Source organism: Gobio gobio, assembly GCF_949357685.1.
Source record: "Gobio gobio genome assembly, chromosome: 15".
Taxonomy (NCBI): Eukaryota; Metazoa; Chordata; class Actinopteri; order Cypriniformes; family Gobionidae; genus Gobio; species Gobio gobio.
Window position 1 is genome coordinate 21185367 of NC_137108.1, and position 23955 is coordinate 21209321.

The window sequence follows — 23955 nt, forward strand, 5'->3', positions numbered from 1 at the left end:
TTCCCAACTGTGGAGCTGGCCATGAGTGAGGGATTACAGAAGGTTTCAGAAAGCTCTACTTCCACCCAGCCACAATATTCAATACAGTAAAAACAGCAATATTGTGAAATATTATTACAATTTAAAATGTTCTATTGTAATATATTTTAAAATGTAATTCCCATGATCTCTTAAAAATCATTCTTATATGCTGATTTGGACATCAAGAAACATTTCGTATTGTTGAAATGAAAACAGATTTTGTGGAAACCACAATAAATGTAATTTATTAACGAATAAAAAGTTCATGCATGAATAAAAGTATTAATTTATTTCCCCCAAAAAAACAAAATTGACCCCAAACTTTTGAACGGTAGTGTATATCCTTCACAGATTCTGACAATCCCAGAATGCATTACTAGCTCTTTGAAAATATTAATTCAAGATGGCAGGCAAAGTTGAGGGAATGTTGCCTTATTTTATTAAATTCTGAAAATTATTGATAGAAAAATCAAAGATCCCGCAATAATTGACACAATATTCATGTGTGGTATGTATCTGTATTTATAATTATTTTATTATTATTATTTAAAACCAATCAATAACATTTGTGGCATAATGTTGATTACAATAAACATTCATTTTAACTAAAAAAATGTTATCGTATAATTTGGCAGCAGGTATATCAGGTATATACCTGCTGTCACTTTAAGACCTCCATTATACTGTTACACATGCGTTTTCTTAACTGTTTACGTTCACTTAAAACGTATCTGACTGTGTTAACGCAAATACTCACCAAGACTGGCAATTTGTCATTATGTTGTGTATATTTGACTTTTTAAGCACAAAAAACCCTCATTTTAGTATCAAGAGGCAGCTTTATTTTGCGCATAATTTTACTCATTCACATAGATTTTGTGCTCACACTCAGACTGTGCGCACAAAATCTATGTGAATGAGTAAAATTGTGCGCAATAGGCACAATCCAATTCAAGCCCTGTAACACCAACGATATTCATCGGGAGCAAATGAAACAAGTGAGTGAAGGGAGGCGGGTTTGTGTGTCAACTTGCTGTCGGAGAGATGAGAGAGCGAGAAAGCGCAGATATTTCAGTATCGACATGTATCGAAAAATCGATATTTTGACAACACTACATTGCTAGCAGGAGTGACTGCATTACGCCACTGCGGAAAACAAACCGTATTTGGCGGGTTGGCGGGTGTTAATGTCAAGCCCTGCTTACGTTTGGTGACAATAGCGGTGCAGAAATGGCACACTTTAAACATCCTATCCAAACTAACTATTAGATGGGAATCCGCTCGGTTTAGCTCTCATTACCCCCAGCTTTAATCTCCTGTGCTCTCATTCAGAGCCAATGTGCTGAAACGATCCTTTTGGGAGCTTTCTGGAATGTTCTGGTCCGTGAAGCATATGAAGAGCAGCTCATTATATCTCTCACCTGTCTCTCAGCAGCTCCCTCACCGAACGCCCTGGCTGTCTGTCTGCAGGGTCGATCATGTCTTTACAAACAATCAGTGATGTGCTTCGATATGGAGTGAAAAGTGTGTGCACGCTGCTCCGACGGGACTCTGGAGACATCGCAGCACCACGTGAACGAGCGACTATGTGCATGTGTCATTCCGGTAGTCTTGCAACTGTGCGAGCAGCAAAAAAAAAAAAAAAAAACACACATGTGGAATGTTGTCACTGACATGTTTTGAGTAATTAGCCTTGATTGATAAAAGATGAAGAGTCACTCCAGCAGCCAGCCACACACACCAGACGCTGCACCTGGGAATCTTGGCGTGCGTGTGGTGCATTCATAACTCCTCATTCTCCCATGTGGAGACACAGTAGACAGAGTTCAGCCTGGTCACCGCTCTGCTCTCCTTCGGTCTCCCTCTCTCTTTCTTGCTATGGGAATCTGGCAGCCGTTGTCCTGTAGGCTCTGCTCCAGCTTAAACGAATCGTTTCAGGTACAATCTGGAGCTGTAAGCTACAGAAGGTGCCAGGAAACAGTAAAGTTTAGCAGTGTTGCTAAATGGGTTTTAGTGTCACAGTTGGGTCAGGAGATATATAAATGATCTTCTTCAGTCGTCGTCAAAGCCAGACCAAAACACTTTTAGCTTTGGATGAACTGAGACCGAGACAGTGCGAGGAGGAGCAGACGGACCCTTTTGTAGAAAAATGAATGGGAGAAATTGTAACACTCAATAAATCTGGCCTTACAGTTAAAAGAGCCTGTCATCTTTTAGGGAAATATTTATTTTATTTAATTTAAGTTCATTTATTTTAAATACATTGCAATCATACTATTAACTTGAATAGACCTCTTCTGTGATGCATATGTTTTATTTCTAAATGAAAATTCATGTTGATATTTTCTTTTAGGTGTAAAGTTGCACCACCCTGATATTTTTATTATATTTAAAAAAAAAAAATTTTATTCACTAAAATGATGAGATTTTTGAAAATAAAATATTTTAAGTAGTTTGGCAACAGTAAAGCAGTTTTGTTCAAATATTAATTTTTTTTGTTAAACTTTTGTCTGCCAAATTGAAGTCAATATGGTGCAACCACATGGACCCTACGTAGTCCCTGATGGAAAAAAATTATTTCATAAGCATTGAAATATTTTATCAGGTATATTTTTTCCTCAACATGTCCATTTAGCAGCTCCATAGGACCACCATGTCTGTGTCAAGATTTGTTCAGGTTGTCTGTATTTTTTTAGACACTCGCATATGAAAGGAAACTGACATTAATACAAAGAGCCCATTTCTAAGAACTTGGCATATGTTAGACACTACCTTTTGTCGTTGACTCATTGTCTGATAAACATAATTCTATGTTTTTACTATTGTTGATTTTATTGCTGATTTTAAATTTTACAAAGGAAACTCAGTGTGCATGTGCTGGTGAGCGCGTGGAGGTCTTGGACGCCTCTGTCCATGTATACGCATTCAGTCAGGCTTTAGGCATGCTATTTATCAAACAACCTCATTGTGTGAGTATAGAGTCCAGTAGAGCTCATCTTTCTTTCAACGGTCTGGCGTGAGGAGAGTGTGTCAATCTCTGGACAAACACCATTTTGTTAAATGATTGTAGTATTTGAATGATGATCCTTACATGCACTCTAAAAAACAATGGGTCAAAAACAACCAAACTTGGGTTGTTTTTAGCCCAAGTTCTTGGTAAATATAGGACAAAACACGTTAGGCTAAATTTACCCTGAAAATTGGGTTGTTTATTTCACTCAGCATAATGGGTTGATTTCATTCATATTTTTTTCTAAAATAGCTTTATTTTTTTATACATCATACATGAATTAGTGCTTACAGATTAACTTAAATTCTCTAAACTTTTGTAAAATACTCCACACAACCACTGGTTTACATAACTTTGTGTTATTATTTTCGATGAGTATCATATTTCACATTATAGCATATTTCATACTATTTTTAATATGTAGGCTATACAATATTGCCTAAATTTTAACTTGTTTAAGAAACACGAAGTAAAAATTTAATATTTAGAAGGAATTCAGGTGTAATCGACCAGTCTCTGTTATCCCGTTTCCACCGTAATGGCGCTGGTTTTCTTGCTGGCCGTTCTATATTTCACTGAAAGGTGAAATATGCTGTGACTGACACCATATAGCCTAGAAATCTAGACGCACCCTAGCGGCAGCAAACATAATTTGCAGCCAGGGTAGTCTAGCAACTCTCCGTTGGCTTGCGAGCTGGAAAAAACAAACTCTGGTCAGGCCAATCACATCGTGTATAGAGTCGGTGGGCGGGCTTAACATAATGATGGCAAAGTTGCCGTGGTTCCGCGTGCTACTTCTAAACAAAGAAGCTGGCGAACAGCGGTCTTTCGAATTGGCTTTGGCCGCGACTCTGGAAGACTTGAAGTTAAGCTCTTTGAGAAAAGAACAAAGAACGGCTCTGAAGTCATTCTTAAGAAAGGAAGATGTGTTCGGAGTTTTGCAGACCGGATACGGCGAAAATTTTATCTATCAACTAGCTCCGCTTCACTTTCTTTGTTGCTCTGGTTGGTTGTAGCGCTATCCTATTGCGCGCAGAGGGAATTTGAAAGACCCCGCCCCTCGAATTGAGCCCTGCCAATGGTGTGTTCCCAGACCCAACATCTTGATATGGGTCTGGCTTGTCAGGCTAGACTCCATAACCTTCCCATTAACAAACAGTGAACAGCTTTGAGGACATATTTAACATCCAAAGTATTTAGATATCTTTGCAAATAAAATCATATATTTTATGCACGGCATCGGCTGTTTCCATCTTCTGCGACATTCACAGTAACAATATATAAACCTATCATACACCCTGCGCAATGCGGCGCCAGACACGACGCAAGTGTTTTTTGCTAGTTCAGCCCGACGCAGTTATCATTTTCACATCCTGTACCACATTGTTTAAATAGCAAATGCATTTGCGCCCATGGCCGTGCTGGTCTGAAAACGAGGTGTGTTCAGGTGCATTGTTGGCACGTTACTATTTTGAGGCAACTGAAATTGACCAAAAAAAACCTGGTCTAAAGTCAATAGTACAATATTTTTTATTTTATTTAAAGAGTGATTTAGTAATATGCGCCACAGCAGACGCACAGCAGCACATAAACATTTTTAAATATGAAAAATGAAAGGATTAAAATGTAAAAGATTAATATTGTGTACATAAATATAAAAATACCTACATGTCATAATGGATAGTCATCGCATTTATCAGAATTAGCAGTAATGACAAGCAAGCAGGCGTCATTGGACGAGCAGATCCGTTTCCTCGCTAGAGAAGTGTTCAGCCATGTAAATAGCGTATCCGCCATGACATGAGCGCAACTGGCTCTTAAAGGGAATGGGTGATGTGACTCTGATTGTTTTTTTGCACGTTACACCTAAAACACACCCAGACTCATTAAGAGATTAGGGACAACCCTTTCAGACCATGCGCCTGGTGCGCTGACCATTTTTCCTTTTGTTAAACTAGCAAAAGTGCATTCGGACATGCCCTAATTGCACTTGCGCCATGCACTTTAGACCATGTGCTTAGATCATTAAAATAGGGCCCTTAATAAAATGTACACAAAACTGTGTTTTACCAAAGAAATGCACTAATTCAATGGCACTGAGAACTGCTCTCTCCTGAAGAGGATGCAACAAGCTTGTGATAAATAACTAAACCTCTGGGTTGTTACGTCTGACCCATGAGGTGGCTAACACAAAAATGACCCAAACACTGAAAAAATTACCACAACAAATTACCCAAACACTGAAAAAATTACCACAACAAATGACCAAAACGCTGAAAAAATAACCACAAAAAATAACCCAAGAGGCTCAACCCAGCGTTTGGGTTGAAAAAATAACCTGGTTGGTCTGTCTAAAATAGCAAGCCAGCTATGTATAGTATCTGTGTGACTACAGGTTTGTCTTATCAATGGAGCCAGAAATATTTCTTCAGCTGAACTAAGGCTCAGAAAGTCACAGTGACCTTCAACCGTTGTTGCTTGTGTCTTTGTCAATGCTCTCCGTTTAATTTCTTCCTCATCCAGTCTTTTCAGTCAAATGGAAGCTCTGTGATTTTAGTGGCCTCCTATGGAGTTCCCTGAGCTCTTGTTATGACCTGCTTTATGTGTCCTGCTACAAATGGAAGTCATGTTACGCTTGGGTGGATCAGCCTGCTCAAATGTTTTCCCCACTGCACTGCCACACAGGCTGAGATTTCAGGCTTCAAGAGCAATATTTAAACTGCACGATGTGTGCGTGCGAATCTATTTGTTATGACTTCTGCCTGTCCACGGAGTCTCTCAGCTTGAACATATGCTGCCTTTCCCTCCTTGGAAGTTTGGAAATCGTTATTATGATGTGCATTTAAATCATTTTGGTTAGAATCAAATAGATGCATTGGACAGTGTCAGTACTGGCAAAGATAGGAAGCATTTTTAGCAATCGTGCAATAAAATGAAGAGCAACATTTTATTTATTTATTTTATTACTTTTGTGCACCTGTCACCTCTTAAAACTAATCACTGATTATCAACAGTGAACAAAATAGAACTAAACTTTACAGTCAACATTCACCATTGCAACTTAAAATCAGTATCAATATTTCCTTCTCTAAGCACCGCCCCTTATTGGTTACTGTTGGTCAGCTCTTTGGAAGATTTCAGCATAATTTTCAGTAAAATGTGCTCATAAAGAGGTAAAACATGGATGAATGGTATTGTTATATTGCTAGAATCTTTTTATCTGCTGTGTCCCATTATAGAATTTGTTAAATTACTTCTGAAAATCATGGTTAACATTAGTTTACATGAACATAACTGTTCCTATGTATACAACACATTCATTATGAAGTATTTCTTTAGTTACTATCCAATTGGAATGGTTATTGCATTAATACATAAATAAAATTAATTTCATTAATTTAGCAACATTCATTTAAAATGTGTGCAGGTTTGTCTGGGAATGAGGGTCAATATAGCATAAACTTTTCAGAATATATTTTTAAAAAAAAATTATAATTTGAAAAATTAAGTGACCAAGCCACAACGTTTTACCATATTTATGATATATTTTACAGAATCTTTAGATCATTCCCAATATTGTTTTATGTGGTATGTATTAAATTGCAAAATTGAAATGCACTGAAACTGCTTTTAAAACTATCCAAACACACAAGCTTATCTGAGAAAATTGTGAACGGCAACAGTTGCTAAGGTAGGACTGGTCAGTAACACTTTTTAAGGCGGGGCCTATGGTCAGTTTGCTTGCGCCATCATTGTTTAATTGACACGCCACCATCACGAAAAGTTCCAGAACACAATCATCTTGTAATTTAATGCAACTTGAATGCATTGACCTATAAATGTTGTTTTGCAGTTGTTTGTATATTTCTGGGTCAAGATTGAAAGTGTTATAGTCCTTAAAGTTTGTGCAAAGTTTAGTTGTTTATTTGAGAATGGTTAACCTGTTAAAAGGAGCATGCGAGTTAATGTGTGTGTGTTATAATAACTCCTTGCAGCAGATTGTGTATTCACCAGATGGATCTCATTGACACTCTTCACTTTGATCAGAGCACAATCCTGCTCTTCACATATAGAGGATTGTATCTGTTTGTAGTCTGATTACTTTAAACTTTGGACACATTTGTGAGGGTTCATTGGCGTGTGAAGAGTTTTCTTTATAGTTCAAGTTCTGTCACGGCACTTCCCTCACCAGAAGACCTCCCCTGAGTTGCTAAGGAGCGCCAATGATGTTTTATGAAGACAATGGAAACACTGACCATACTGCTGTGCACATGCAAAGACACACACAAGCTCTTACCAAGTGGTATGAAGCCGTTTTGCTTCACTGTTGCATACCAAGTGAAAAATGTCAAAGCCCACAATTTTTGCTCAATATGAAAAATACTTAATATGAAATACTAAAAATGCTAAGAACTTGCACTTGCTAAATGTGCTTGTGCATATGAGGATTAATCCAATGGGGAGGTGGGCCAGAGGTTGAATTCATACTCCTGATACAAATCTCTCCAGGTTCAAATCCCACGCTAGCACACACGAAATAGAGGTCTAATTTTATGCCAGTAGATGTAATTGATTAACTTGTCTTCAAAGCAGTGAACTATTCATTGTGTTCCTGTAGCTCAATCATGGCACTAGAAAACGCCAAGGTCATGGGTTCAAGTCCCATGGAAAACATGATCTGATAAAATATATATCTTGAGTGCAATGTGAATAAAAGCTCCTGCCGAAAGCATAAATGTAAATGTATTTAACATTACTTAACTTTATCTGCAACAATTCATTTAAAAAAATCATTGTGTCAGGGCAATAATTCAACTTTCTTTTTTTCCAATAAAAAAGATTGCACTGGATCCGAGCTATTAGTCAAGTCAAGTCATCATTATTTATATTGCGCTTTATACAATACAGATTGTTTCAAAGCAGCTTTACAGTGATAACAGGAGAATGATTCAGAGTTCCTCTGTACAGCAGCTGTAAATTATCATTGTTCAGCTGTCAGTTCAGTGTTGATTCAGTTCCAAATTAGTTCATATACTTCATAGTTCATTAGTGCAGAAAACAGTTATGTCATCATCCAGCTCAGTTCAGTTCTCATCTAATAGTGTCAGTGCAGTCAAATCAATAATATTGTTGAATATTAAGTATAACAAAAGACTAGTCTAGAATATTTAGGACTAGTGGGGGTGGGCTCATTTGACTTGTATCAGTTATCAATAATCAGAACACCTTAGTAAAACAATGCACTGAAAAACATTCAAACTTAAGTGTATAGCAACATAATGTATTTCTCTCTTTCTCTTTTTTAGCTCTTGGACAAATCATGCTGTACGTGGATGGAATGAATGGGCTTATCAGACACAATGAAACTGTACAGTGGCTTTACACACTGGTTGGATCAAAGGTAAAGGACATTTGACTGTTATAATTGTGAATGAGTTTGTGTATTTAATATCATGATGTTTTGTGCAGTGGTTCTGGTGAGTCAAGTGATGCGTTATACATTTTTTATTTATATATATATATATATATATATATATATATATATATATATATATATATATATATATATATATATATATATATATATATATATATATATATATATATATATATATATATATATATATATACTCTCACCTAAAGGATTATTAGGAACACCATACTAATACTGTGTTTGACCCCCTTTCGCCTTCAGAGCTGCCTTAATTCTACGTGGCATTGATTCAACAAGGTGCTGAAAGCATTCTTTAGAAATGTTGGCCCATTTTGATAGGATAGCATCTTGCAGTTGATGGAGATTTGTGGGACGCACATCCAGGGCACGAAGCTCTCGTTCCACCACATCCCAAAGATGCTCTATTGGGTTGAGATCTGGTGACTGTGGGGGCCATTTTAGTACAGTGAACTCATTGTCATGTTCAAGAAACCAATTTGAAATGATTCGAGCTTTGTGACATGGTGCATTATCCTGCTGGAAGTAGCCATCAGAGGATGGGTACATTGTGGTCATAAAGGGATGGACATGGTCAGAAACAATGCTCAGGTAGGCCGTGGCATTTAAACGATGCCCAATTGGCACTAAGGGGCCTAAAGTGTGCCAAGAAAACATCCCCCACACCATTACACCACCACCACCAGCCTGCGCAGTGGTAACAAGGCATGATGGATCCATGTTCTCATTCTGTTTACGCCAAATTCTGACTCTACCATCTGAATGTCTCAACAGAAATCGAGACTCATCAGACCAGGCAACATTTTTCCAGTCTTCAACTGTCCAATTTTGGTGAGCTTGTGCAAATTGTAGCCTCTTTTTCCTATTTGTAGTGGAGATGAGTGGTACCCGGTGGGGTCTTCCGCCTCAAGGTTGTGCGTGTTGTGGCTTCACAAATGCTTTGCTGCATACCTCGTTTGTAACGAGTGGTTATTTCAGTCAAAGTTGCTCTTCTATCAGCTTGAATCAGTCGGCCCATTCTCCTCTGACCCCTAGCATCAACAACGCATTTTCGCCCACAGGACTGCCGCATACTGGATGTTTTTCCCTTTTCACACCATTCTTTGTAAACCCTAGAAATGGTTGTGCGTGAAAATCCCAGTAACTAAGCAGATTGTGAAATACTCAGACCGGCCCGTCTGGCACCAACAACCATGCCACGCTCCAAATTGCTTAAATCACCTTTCTTTCCCATTCTGACATTCAGTTTGGAGTTCAGGAGATTGTCTTGACCAGGACCACATCCCTTAATGCATTGAAGCAACTGCCATGTGATTGGTTGATTAGATAATTGCATTAATGAGAAATTGAACAGGTGTTCCTAATAATCCTTTAGGTGAGTGTGTATATATACAGGGAGTGCAGAATTATTAGGCACGTTGATTTTCTGATCATATTTTTTTTCCAGGCACATTTGACCAATTCCAAACCAGTAATCCTAATAACTACTATTGATTTAGTATTTAATAATGTATAAGTGATATATAATTGTTCATGAAGGCTGGAAATGAAAATCACCTTATATTCAGGTGTGCAGAATTATTAGGCATGTTTTCTTTTACAGATAAATTGAGCCAAAAAAGAGATTTAACTCAGACTGAAAAGTCAAAAAGTATTAAATGCCCATGAGAAGGATGCAATACTAATGCAATACTAGACATTGCAGTTAAGGCGTGCCCATTGGACAGTGAAATGCTCGTTGGGTCAGCAGGGTCAGACAAAAACATGTGGCGGAGAAAAGACACCTATTAACCGCAAAAGAATGAAGAATTAAGGTGAAGAATTAAGGGTGAAACCATCAGGAACCCTTTAGTCTCCAGCGATCATCAGCAATTCATCTTCCAGAATCTGGCAGTACGTTTTGGGAGTTCATTTTAGTCCATCCTGAAGTCCGTTTTGCAGAGATGGACTAAAAATGAACTCCCAAAACGTACTGCCAGATTCTGGAAGATGAATTCTTCAAACAGTGGTACTAGAGGATGTGGTGCTGGTCCTTCAAGAGTCACTCTCAACCTATCTGTCCATAAAGCCTATAAAAAAACCTTCTTCATGTATTTTACAACACTTCAGCTTGTGATTCTTATTTAGTGGGGGTAATTTTTTAGGATTCTTTACCTAACTGAAGTCTCTGAGATCCTGACACCTTCACTTCTGGAGACTCCAGGTAGGTTGCAGCTTTGGAAAATGGTGGCGCTGGAGACTAAAGGGTTCCTGATGGTTTCACCCTTAATTCTTCACCTTAATTCTTAATTCTTTTGCAGTTAACAGGTGTCTTTTCTTCACCACCTGTTTTTGTCAGATCCTGCTGACCCAACGAGCATTTCACTGTCCAATGGTCATGCCTTAACTGCAATGTCTAGTATTGCATTAGTATTGCATCCTTCTCATGGGCATTTAATACTTTTTGACTTTTCAGTCTGAGTTAAATCTCTTTTTTGGCTCAATTTATCTGTAAAAGGAAACATGCCTAATAATTCTGCACACCTGAATATAAGGTGATTTTCATTTCCAGCCTTCATGAACAATTATATATCACTTATACATTATTAAATACTAAATCAATAGTAGTTATTAGGATTACTGTGGTTTGAAATTGGTCAAATGTGCCTGGAAAAAAAATATGATCAGAAAATCAACGTGCCTAATAATTCTGCACTCCCTGTATAGTATAACAAGTCATCCACTGGAAGGAGAGTTGAAGGAACCCATGTGCAGTGTATTTGAAAGTGAACAGACTCTGCTTTAAAGTGCACCTATTATACTATTTTAAAGGCTCCTGATTTTTTGTCTCCTATTCATTTTCTCATAATATACATTACACATGACCACACGTTCAATGATTCTCAAACGACTCAACGGATGAATCAGTCCCTCTAAATCCCTTCTTCCCGAGAGTCTACTCTGCTCTGGTCAGATAGCCCAGTATGTTGTGATTGGTCAGAAACAAAAGGCCATTACCATAACTGAACTTTCGCTCCGTGCGTAGGCTTCCTAAAGCTCAGTGATTGTACACACTGTAAAGACCGTAACTATGACGTTGATTTTACCATCTCAACCCAATTGCGAGTCCGATGATGAAACATTAGAAGAACTAGTTATTCAACCCGAACCTCCATCGCAAGGACGACTTGAGCAGGACGTTTCCCTACTCATTTTGAGGTACATTATGAGATGTTGTAACTGTATTTCCTCACCATCTGCATTGTCCGTCAACAAACCAATGTGTTTATTTCTAATTTATTGTGGTGCACGTGCGGGAACTGTATCAATAATGGTGCATATGTTAGCCAAGCACTAACGTGAATGACTGATGTAACATTAAAGTTTGCAAAACAAATCTTACTCCATCCTTAATCTTTACTCAAAGTAGTAAGAACGACAGACAATCTGCATTAATAGACAGAGTTTTAGGTAGTGGTAGATAGGTAGATAGTGATCCACAGCTGATTAGCATAACTATTTCAGTAAGACAGTAATAACGTGATTTAGTCGATTAGCCGAAAACGTACACGATATAAAACACAAAACTACGTATTTTGAACACCCGGTAGAAAATATATACATCAATAATTACTCATACTTACAGGTTGTGATTCTGAGGAGCAAGCTGGTCCAAATAAACTGAATACTGACCCATCTTTCAAGAGTAAGTGTTTTGCGAATCTCGTGTTAAACTCCAAGATTTCAGAAGAAGTCGTCAGTAAAATGACGTGTTTGAGGACGGGACAAGTTGTTCGTGGATGGACAACTTACAACATAGGCGGGCATTATGCAAATATAATTTCTAGTGACGTAGAACTGTCACAGAGTAGGATTCGAACTAAAAACGACATATTAAAGCGAGTTCACAAACAATACACGGCCAGGAAACATGGTAAACATAAGGGCTTAAATACATGGACATGGAAACACACATGACAATAACAACCAACGACAAAGTTGAAATAATCCAACAAGAACCAATGAAAAGACAGAACAGATAACAAGGTGGCAAGACAATAAACCAATGAGAAAATGGTACATGGGCTGTGTTTCAGTTGTAGTCCTTCCCTTGCTAACTTCCCTCCATCTCGTTCACTTGGTTTGTATGTCATTCCTTACGTTGCGTGAGTGCCTACTACTGGCGGAACACTTGCAATGAGTTATAAATGGAACGCCCTAAGCCCTTGATCACTTGTGGAAAATTAAGTGTGAGCACTGTGACTTGACGTCACAATTGTGTTGCATTGTGGTCTATGGATCTAACTGGAGTGTACAAGTTGACTCGCTCCCTCTGTCAAAATCGAGGGGTCAAGGGTCTGTCCAAATACACTTCCCTTGTCCACTTGACGAAGTTGAATGCACTTCAAAATGGTGGCAGGGATTCCCCCGAGGGGAAGTGCTTAGGGAAGTTTGTGAGTAAATGGCTGCAGCCGAAAACGCATAATGCCTCAATTTTGATTAAGTAATTACTTTGCGCGTGCTAAAAAGTCAGCGTCAGTTGCGTCTCTTCAATGCCATTTACAAATCCTCTCCCGTGGCATCATGGGATAGTAAAGTGTCCATTGTATGCACACTTCAGAATCTCGCCGGAAATAGTAGGTTTCTGGGTACTTTTTGCCTACTCTTTTATGAGTACTGTGAACTCGGACATACTTCTTTAGTCACATACTGCTTTTTGCCTACTATATAGTAGGGAAGTATGTGATTTCGGATGCAGCCAATGTCTAAAAGTGCAGTTAAATGCAACCATGAGCTAAAGGAACCACATTGCAAGAACACATGACTGGATCACATGGCATGAAACAGAAAACATATGACTAAATTTCAAAATAAGAGACATGAAAACATGAAAGTGATACCAAACCACAAACAGACGATATTAAATATTTACTTTTGCATGCTCATTTGCCCTTTTTTATTTTTAGATTACCTTTGCCATCATTTAATGTTCCCTTAAAGTTAAACACCAATAATTTAATAACACTCTTAAATGTTATTTTTAGCAAATCACAAAATGAATGTTTTTCATGTAGATTATCATGTTGTGATGCCTAAATTCACTTGTAGATTAAAACAGTTGAAATTTTTTTTTTTTTTTGACAAAACAGTTGATTTTAGCTTTCAGTGTTTAATTTATTTAGAGAAAATATTATAGATTTTTAATTTATCATCAGCCAGACCATGAATATTATTGGCTTATTGGTATCTTCCAGAATACCAGTGCATGCTTATGACAATGCTTGATGCATTTAATAAAATAAAATTAATGATATAAATAAATTTTTTATAAAATGTTTTATGCAAATACTACAATTTTGACAGAACCAAATGTATTCCTCCTCTGTCAGATGTATAATTTTGCATATTGCTGGGCCTGTGCACTTCATGGTAAGATTAATACATTTTATTTCTTGGTTTTAAAACCTAGTCTTGAAACAAAAGTAGATCAAAAACACTTGTTTTGAGAGCCTACCAGATCTATTATTTTGTTCAGAAGTAATGAATTCAATAAGGAACGAAAGGTTCTTTTTCTTGTATTTATGTTCTTTTTAGCCAGTGTTTGCAAATGTTTTAAGTTAAGGCAGCTTCCAGGTGTGCCAACTTGAACAATACTCAGAGGGTGGCGTAGTTTTGCACGCAGTGTTCATGACTGACTTTCCCGTTTTTTTCCCCTTGTATTTATGTTCTTTTAAGCCAAAGTTTGTAAAGCATGCTTTAACTCAGCAGGGCAACTTCCAGGTGTGCCAGCACACAGAGTGTGGCATGGGTTCGCACGGCAAGCAGTGTTCTGGGTAGATTTTCTCTCTTGGTCCTGTCCAGCCCTCTAGTGGCAAACATTAGCACATATGAGAGGAAAGATGTGTGTGTGTGCTAGATGTTGGATGTGAATGGATGTTTATGATCACCAAATCAGCAGATGTACTTTTTTCTATTGGATTTCAGGGCTCTTCTCGCTTTCACCTTGTTTTCCTAAAAATATCATGCCTTAATGTCTCAATCTATAATGCAGAAAGCATATAACTTTTTGCAAAAATCTTTGAATTGTTTCCTGCAAGATTATATGAACCGTGATAAAAGCAGATGCTTTACTTGAGAAGTAAAATTTTATGAGATAATAAAGCAAGTTTTCAGAGTATATACACTCTCCTAAAGGATTGTTAGGAACACCTGTTCAATTTCTCATTAATGCAATTATCTAATCAACCAATCACATGGCAGTTGCTTCAATGCATTTAGGGGTGTGGTCCTGGTCAAGACAATCTCCTGAACTCCAAACTGAATGTCAGAATGGGAAAGAAAGGTTATTTAAGCAATTTTGAGCGTGGCATGGTTGTTGGTGCCAGACGGGCCGGTCTGAGTATTTCACAATCTGCTCAGTTACTGGGATTTTCAAGCACAACCATTTCTAGGGTTTACAAAGAATGGTGTGAAAAGGGAAAAACATCCAGTATGCGGCAGTCCTGTGGGCGAAAATGCCTTGTTGATACTAGAGGTCAGAGGAGAATGGGCCGACTGATTCAAGCTGATAGAAGAGCAACTTTGACTGAAATAACCACTCGTTACAACCGAGGTATGCAGCAAAGCATTTGTGAAGCCACAACACGCACAACCTTGAGGCGGATGGGCTACAACAGCAGAAGACCCCACCGGGTACCACTCATCTCCACTACAAATAGGAAAAAGAGGCTACAATTTGCACAAGCTCACCAAAATTGGACCGCTGAAGACTGGAGAAATGTTGCCTGGTCTGATGAGTCTTGATTTCTGTTGAGACATTCAGATGGTAGAGTCAGGTATTGGCTTAAACAGAATGAGAACATGGATCCATCATGCCTTGTTACCACTGTGCAGGCTGGTGGTGGTGGTGGTGTAATGGTGTGGGGGATGTTTTCTTGGCACACTTTAGGCCCCTTATTGCCAATTGGGCATCGTTTAAATGCCACGGCCTACCTGAGCATTGTTTCTGACCATGTCCATCCCTTTATGACCACCATGTACCCATCCTCTGATGGCTACTTCCAGCAGGATAATGCACCATGTCACAAAGCTTGAATCATTTCAAATTGGTTTCTTGAACATGACAATGAGTTCACTATACTAAAATGGCCCCCACAGTCACCAGATCTCAACCCAATAGAGCATCTTTGGGATGTGGTGGAACGGGAGCTTCGTGCCCTGGATGTGCATCCCACAAATCTCCATCAAGTGCAAGATGCTATCCTATCAAAATGGGCCAACATTTCTAAAGAATACTTTCAGCACCTTGTTGAATCAATGCCACGTAGAATTAAGGCAGTTCTGAAGGCGAAAGGGGGTCAAAAACAGTATTAGTATGGTGTTCCTAATAATCCTTTAGGTGAGTGTATATATATATATATATATATATATATATATATATATATATATATATATATATATATATATATATATATATATATATATATATATATTTAATTCAGTTTATTTCCCTTTAAAGGGAACTTGTGCTGCGTCGAGAATGGCGCTGTGAGAACGCTCTGTGTGAGTGCACCGTGAAGCATGTGTGAAATCAGAAAACTATAAAGCCTGCCCAAACAAAGCAACGCTAGCTTCTGTGTCTTCAATAAGCGCTCTCTGTTGAAATCGTTTGTCTTATGGTGTTGTCTGTCTCATATAAATTATATATTGGAGTTAAGGCTAGCAAACAACATTTTAAATTGTGTGTTCCTCCCTGCCCTCGCTACATCACGGGTGGGGATACATATGATTTAAGTGGCCGGGCCGAGTATGGTTGTCAGAACTTGTGCCCCTCCTCGACGACTTTCCTTGGCGAGATTCCGGTCAGGAGGGACCTTCTGTCCCTGGCAGGGGGCACAATTCATCACCCCCGTCCAGAGTTGTGGAAACAGTGGGCTTGGCCTCTGAGGGGGCCCAGATCATAGATTCATACTTCACTCCAGAGCTCCTTCCACGAGGAAACTTTAAGCGCTGAAGTGGAGAGTATTCACTTCTTGGTGCAGTAGTAATCAGCCGGCCCCAGTTAACTTTGCTGTTGGTACAGTGCTGGCGTTCCTGCAAGAGCGATTCGCTGCAGGGTTATCCTCATCTACCTTAAAGGTATGTGCAGACATTGCTGCTTACCACATTCATTTGGGTGGTATGTCTTTGGGTAGAGAACCGTGGTACCTTTAGGCTGAGGCCTGCAGTTCGCACTAGGGTGCCGGCCTGGGATTTGGCCGTTGTGTTAGAACGCCTCCCTTTGGCTCCCTTTGAGCCTATTAAGGAGGTTCCAGTCAAGTTCCTGACTCTTAAAGCTTTGTTTCTCCTTGCCATCACGTCTCTTAAAGGAGTAGGAGATTTGCAGGCCCTGTCAGTTGCCCTTTCGTACTTGGAGTTTGCACCTGGAATGGTGAAGGCTTTTCTTCACCCTAGGCCGGGTTACATTCCTAAGGTCCCCACTAATGTGGCTAGATATATTGTGCTGCAGGCGTTCTGTCCTCCTCCCTTTCGAGATCCAGACCAGGAAAGAAACAATCTGCTTTATCCAGTTCCGGCTTTAGGTGCTTACGTCCAGAGAGCTGCCCTGTGGCGAAAATCTGAACAGCTGTTTGTCTGTTTTGGGTCACCCAGCAAGGGTCCCCAGCATCGAAGCTGAGGATGAGCAAGGGGATGGTAGAGGCTATCTCTTTTGCATATGAGTCGGCCAGACAACCTTCACCTATGTCAGTCCGGGCCCACTCTACTTGGAGTATGGCTGCCTCTAAGGCTATTTTATCCGGTGTGTCACTGCAAGATGCGCGGGGTGGCCCTTTCCGCACACATTCGTTTAACCTAGACCAGGACTCAACACCAGGGTCCTAGGTGCTCTCGTCTTAGTGCTGCTCTTCATGATTCCATATAAGACTTGTCATTATGGTGGTGTGGGTATAAATGGTCTCACAGCGTCATTCTCGATGCAATGCGAGTTCTCTTGAAAGGGATATCCCGGATACAACTGTAACCTTGTTTCCCTGAAAAGGGAATGAGACGCTGCATTGCCCTCTTATACTTCCTGCACACCTGTCAGCGACTTACTTCATCCTATCAGAAGCTTGCATTGCATGAAGTCCCATTACACCATTGAACTGATTTCACAAGTGCTTCATGACGCAATCACACAGAGCATTCCTACCGCGTCATTCTCAACGCAGCTTCTCCAAACATTGGGGTAAGAAAGTACATTGGAAAACAGGCTAAAAGTATATGTTACAAATGCTAAGAAATGTGAATTATGTTTTCACAATGTTAGACCAATGGAACTATATATGTATATGGCTATTAAAAACAAAGGTAAAAAACTAGTTGTAATACATATGTTATAGAGTTTAGATCTACAAATTAATATAAGAAAAACTAAAGCCGTGACTCCTATGGAACAGGGAACAGAGAGAGAGAGAGAAAAAAACAGGAGTCATATCACAGACAACTTGCAGGACTTTTAATGTAGCTCATCCTCCTGTCAGTTTGCAGTCATGTGTCAGATGTTGTTATCAATATCCTCCATGGTTCCCCATTCAGGAAAAAGTGTCAAGATATTCTCTGGGCTTTTACATCCTATAAATACACAGTCAATTTAGTCTAGACAGTGTAAGATCAAGTCTAGGCTGCAAAATGTAATTGTATTTGGTGTAAAGGCAAATGTTAATATTAGTGTTGTTTACAGTATGTTGTTATACAGAGATAAATAGTGCTTCTTTCTTTCTCTGTGTGTGTGTGTGTGTGTGTGTGTGTGTGTGTGTGTGTGTGTGTGTGTGTGTGTGTGTGTGTGTGTGTGTGTGTGTGTGTGTGTGTGTGTGTGTGTGTGTGTGTGTGTGTGTGTGTGTGTGTGTGTGTGTGTGTGTGTGTGTGTGTGTGTGTGTGTGTGTGTTTGCAGTTCCGGTTGGTTGTTAAAACTGCTCTGAAGCTGCTGCTGGTTTTTGTGGAATACACAGAGACCAACGCTCCTCTCCTCATCCAGGCCGTCAACACCGTGGACACCAAGCAAGGTAACGTGAACACATCACACAAACAAACACACACACACACACACACACAGATGGAAAGTGAAATACACTTGGAAAGTTGTCACAGTGTCTGGAAATCCATTTTCAGCTCTTTTCAACTCTCAGTCTCTGTATTTTAGTCCAAGCTGAGCTCATATCCAGAGTCTGGCTGTTACAATGTTTTTTGGGACAGAGATGATGGGGAGAAACTCTCTCCTCTGGTGAGGTTTGGTTCCCTTCAGGTTAAAACAGGAGAAGAGAGGAAGCAACAAGTGAAGCAACAATGTTCTCTGAACATTCAGAAAGTCCCTTTTAAAAGGGAACATTCAATTTTATAATTTTGCAAGCGTTATGGGAAACGCTACTTTTGAATGTTCTCTAAGCGTTCTGAAACAAGTAGTAACATGTAAAAAAAAATGTTAGATGAATGTCAAAAAATTGCGTTTTCATGAAGATTTTTTTTTTTTTATGACCAATGTATAGATTTTTTTGTTGTTTTGACATTCTGAGAACATTATTAAAGACCGGATAATTTTGAACAGACATTCTATTAATGTTACTGGAAGGACATTTGTTCATAACTTTGAGAGAACCTTAAAAGAGCTTTAGAGAAATTCTGAGAGCGTTCCGTTATCTGAGTTGGCTCTTTGGTAATTGCTCATATTATCGACCTCTGCTTTGGAAGTGAACAAAATAATATTGCCAGCAGGAGTAAATCAAGATTAATGGACTGAGCTCATGGAAAAAGGTGTTGATAGGACCAGAGCTACTCATATAAGACAGCTAGAATGAAAAAGTGGAATACTGTTTTAATACTGTTACATAAGAGGAGAGAAGGCTGTCTCTGGTCTCCCAGTGAGAGACAGACAGGCTGGCAGATGAAGCAGAACGTCTTCTGCTATTAATTTACATTACAGACATTTTCACCTCAAACTAATGCTGCACATTTGCTTCTGAACCAGCCATATTTGAAGTATATACCGATTTTAAACCATGGTTCCTTTTGAATTCAGTGAATCTGAATGTCAGAATCTGTTAATTTATTCAGAAATACATAAAAAATTAAATTCATACATACAATGACGGAGCCCCTAAAGGGACATGGTGAAGGAAAAAAATATGAGATGGAGGAAAAATTATGTCAATACTATTGCATTTTCTCACAAATGTTTTGTGAAAATTTGCATTCTCTCGCCCATTTGTTTTGCACAAAGTTTTTGTGGGGAAAGCAAATGTTTTGCGAGTGAACGCAAAGTTTCTTGGAGGAACACAATACATTTGTGAGAGAACACAAAAAGCATTGACTTATTATTTTTCCTCCCATCTTATATTTTTTTCCACCACCATGTCTCTTTAGGGGCTCCGTATGACTGCACCTCTTCTATTTCTAAATTAGGATTCATTTAGTAATTTTTGTTTGGCATAAAGTAAGAAGAAAAAAGCCTAATTAAAAGGGAAAATTCTTGAAATGAAAACCTTACTAAATAGGTCTAAATTGACTAAATGGACAAGACACTCAGATTGTTTATGACCCTTTTATTTATGTGAATTCAGGCTGTAAGCCCTGGTCCAATGCCATGGAAATCCTGGATGAAAAAGATGGAATGGACACTGAGCTATTGGTTTATGCCATGACTCTTATCAACAAGGTACCTGCACAGTATTATGTTTCAAAGATTTCAGACTCTTTTAGCACACTCACACTTGTTATTGTTATATACTGTATATTCTCACATATCTGTGGTGTTCCTCCAGACATTAGCTGGTCTTCCAGACCAGGACTCTTTCTACGATGTGGTGGACAGTCTGGAGGAGCAGGGCATGGAGACCGTGGCGCAGAGGCACGTCAACAGGAAGGGCACAGACTTGGACCTAGTGGAGCAGTTTAACATCTATGAGGTAGCGCATGCTCAGTTTGTTTTTCAATTGGACAGCGTCTGATTGATCCAGAGGTTCAAATGTGCAATCCAGTGTAATTTAACGATATGAAACTATTAGTGCTGTCAATGTTAATGCGTTAACGCATGCAATATATAACTTAACAATATTTAATGCATTTAACTCAGCATCTGTTTTTTCTGTCATCTTTTGGCTAACGTTACATTATATACACTTTCTGTAAAGCTGCTTTGAAACAATGTGTATTGTGAAAAGCGCTATATAAATAAATTTGAATTGAATTATATGATCACGCTTTTATTCATGCAAATGCTTTTAAACCATTCAAGCGCGACAAGACAAAGGAGAATGCGAAAATGGGTTGCATCAAATCCCGATTCCGATACTAGTATCGGAAATATCACAGATACCACAACAAATTCTGGCATCGGTATCGGCGAGTACTTGAACCCATGTACCGATCCGATACCATTTTCTTAAACAAGATCTAGTTATGACCGCAAGCTTTGCCTAACCACTGCGCGGTTTTTCTTCGCTGCTCAGAATCGATTGCAAACACAGGAAGTTGTGCTGTGTTGCCACAAGCAACCCCTGTTTAGAGCAGCGAAGAAGAAATGAAAATGTGTTAGCAGTATGTCCGCTGTTTAGCAGTATTTCAGACTGGACCAGCCAGACAGTAAAACGGCGACTAGGGATGTCACAAGTACGGGTACTTCAGTACCAAGTTGGTACTGAAATGTTAAAAATGTGATGATACCAGCATTTCTGAAGTACCGGTAGTAAGTTACAGACTCCCATTTACTCGGTACCTGCAGCTGTGTTCAGTCGCTTCCGTGTTAATCTAAGCGCAGGGCTCCAGACTGTAGCCGAATATATACTAGTGTCTGTGAATATTAAACTGCAAAATACTATTTAAATATTACTCCTGCAAATTCTACGTCTCTGTGGCGCGCGCGCACACACACACACACATGGCGTGACACTCGCTCGCTGTCTTTGTAGTCTCTGCCGTGTGTCACTATATGAAGACACGAACGCATAAAATGTCACTTCATTAGAATTTACCGTTTTATTTGAGAAAACTGTCATATCATGAACACAGACACTCAAAAAATCTTCACGGCAACCCATCGAAATAAAAGTTCAGTTTAACGTGAATAAATTGACAATATATTAAGCATTTGAAGTTCTTTTTCGCTTAAGAAAAATAAATAATATTACTGTCAAATGCATGTCAGATAATTAAAATACTGTAATAAATACAGTAGTTAACTGTATGTATTTGTTCATGTTTTATTAAGGGATAAGTCTGAAGCACATCATAAAATAATTCTAGCAATTCATACAGGGCTAGTAGTATATACAGCTGTATAGACACGCACCCAGGTATCGGAATCGGTATCAGGAAGGGGAAAAGGTTATCGGAACATCTCTAAATTAGTATCAGTGATACTGGCCTTCATTCATGAAAAGATGCCATTAAACAAATATTTTAAATATACTGTTTTTATGTTTTTTCTACATTAATTTGGAGATTAAATGTGAAATTTTTACATTATGAAATTTAAAACGTATAAAAACATACGTGTTTTTAACAGTGATTATTGCGATTAATCTAGTTCATTATTGAATCGACTCCCAGAACTAGAAACTATGCAATATTTTAACTGTTTTTCACACAAAAACTGAAAAGTATAATGAACAATTTTCATGCATTTTTTTGTGCCACAGATTTGGTCTGTAGGTAGACCTTGATTTAACCTTAGCTGTCATGCTTTAATGCAACATTTGCAATTTTCTGTTAGTCGAATATGTTTTATTCATATATATCCATAGTCAATCCTTCGTCATGAAGATGGCGATGATGAGGCTCAGCCTTCTCCATCTGGACATAAAAGTCGGCGTCGGGCCAGCGTGGGGGCCACACCTGAGAGGCGGGGTTTGGAACGACGACGCAGCCGAAGACACTCGCTCCAAAATGGGAAAGGCCACACTTCTGCCCCAACTTCCCCCTGCCACAGCCACACACCCAACATCCTGCCCTTTAATAGCCAGAGGATTGAAGATATCAGTGAAAGGTGAGAAGAGAGAAAGACAGAGTGAGAAGTTGACTTTTGAAATTATATTCTGTATTTCTGCAGTGTTAAAAACAAATGAAAGAATAATTTAAACCTTTAATCCTTTAAAGTGGACTTTCATTTAAAACACCTAACAAATTTTGTAATGTATTTGAACTGGAAAACAATGATATGACAATTTCAATTGTTGTCTTAAGTGTTCTATGAAAAAGTGAAAATCCTACACTAAGCCATTTTTTTTACCCTCCCCTGATCACATGTGTTCATTTTCAGCCATAAACCTATGTGTAGTTCAGGATGTACCGATTTTTAAAGAACAGGAAGCAGTTTTATATTGGGTGTTCTATCATGTTACTTTTGACACGAGAGTTTTTAAGCCCCAAAAGAAGATGGAGAATTTAATAATGCTCCGAGGGAGAGAAGGAGAGCGCTTGCTAGTGCACAGGCATTCATATTAATCATACACACACAAGGGAGGCGTTGGGAACCTGTGAGGCTGAGGGGAAATAGGAAGTTACTGAAATATGGAGGTACGAGCCATGCATACTTCTCAGGGATGTAGCACAGCATGAGGTACTCAATCTTGTCCTTGTATATTTTGTTGTAAACTATAATCATACAACTTAATCCATATCCTATGAATGTTTCAAGGGACAAAGGGGAACGCAGAGATATCCACAGTAGTATATCAGCCATCGAAAAAGCTTCATATGGTTTTTCTCTCATCCAGCGAGTCAGTTGTTTGGAGGGACAGAGTAAGTTCACGTAAGGCAGTAGAGAGTGATAGTATGGCCAGCTCAGCCGCTCTGTGGTAGTGGAATGTTGAAAAGTCTGGAGGCATTCTGTGTCTCTGAGCGAATCTTACTAGAGGTGATATTGAACTACAGCACCCCGGAAAATCTACTCGCCAGTGCGTGGAATTGCCTGTCCCATTCGATTAATTTAAGCTCACTGTGAGAAACAAAGTAGAAATACAAAATATATATATATGTTTTTTCATTTCAATAAATATATTTTTAAGCATCAATTAGATCATTAGATATAGTTCATAAAGAAAAAATAAGATGAATATTTCATAAAAATGAGAAAAAAATATATAAATATAATATAATTAATTCAAAGTTTGGGGTTATTAATTTATTTATGGAAAGAAATACTTTTATATTACTTTAATACTTTATACTTTTATTCTGCAAGGATTCATTAAATTGATTAAAAGTGGCAGGAAAGACATTTATGTTACAAAAATATTTATATTTCGTATACATTTTTATTTCGTATAAAAAGAATAAAAGAATTCTGAAAAAAAAAAGTTGATCATGATTTCCTCAAAAATATGAAATAACTGTTTTCAACATTAATAATATGAACACAATGTGCAAAATAATATGAAATGTTTCTTGAGCACCAAATAAGCATATTAGAATGATTTTTGAAGGATCATTTGACTAAAGACTTGCGTTATGGCTGCTG

General features: G+C 38.5%; 1 protein-coding gene across 3 annotated transcripts in view; it reads left to right on the plus strand.

The window, feature by feature from the left end:
• Positions 1-23955, plus strand: part of fhod3b (formin homology 2 domain containing 3b) — a 250841-nt gene that overhangs the window by 170517 nt on the left and 56369 nt on the right. For all 3 annotated transcript variants that reach the window (XM_079837560.1, XM_079837561.1, XM_079837562.1), the window contains exons 6-10: positions 8338-8432; positions 18397-18508; positions 20060-20154; positions 20261-20404; positions 22241-22482. In XM_079837560.1, the coding sequence (XP_079693686.1) occupies positions 8338-8432; positions 18397-18508; positions 20060-20154; positions 20261-20404; positions 22241-22482 (688 nt within the window). The remainder of the gene's footprint in view (positions 1-8337; positions 8433-18396; positions 18509-20059; positions 20155-20260; positions 20405-22240; positions 22483-23955) is intronic.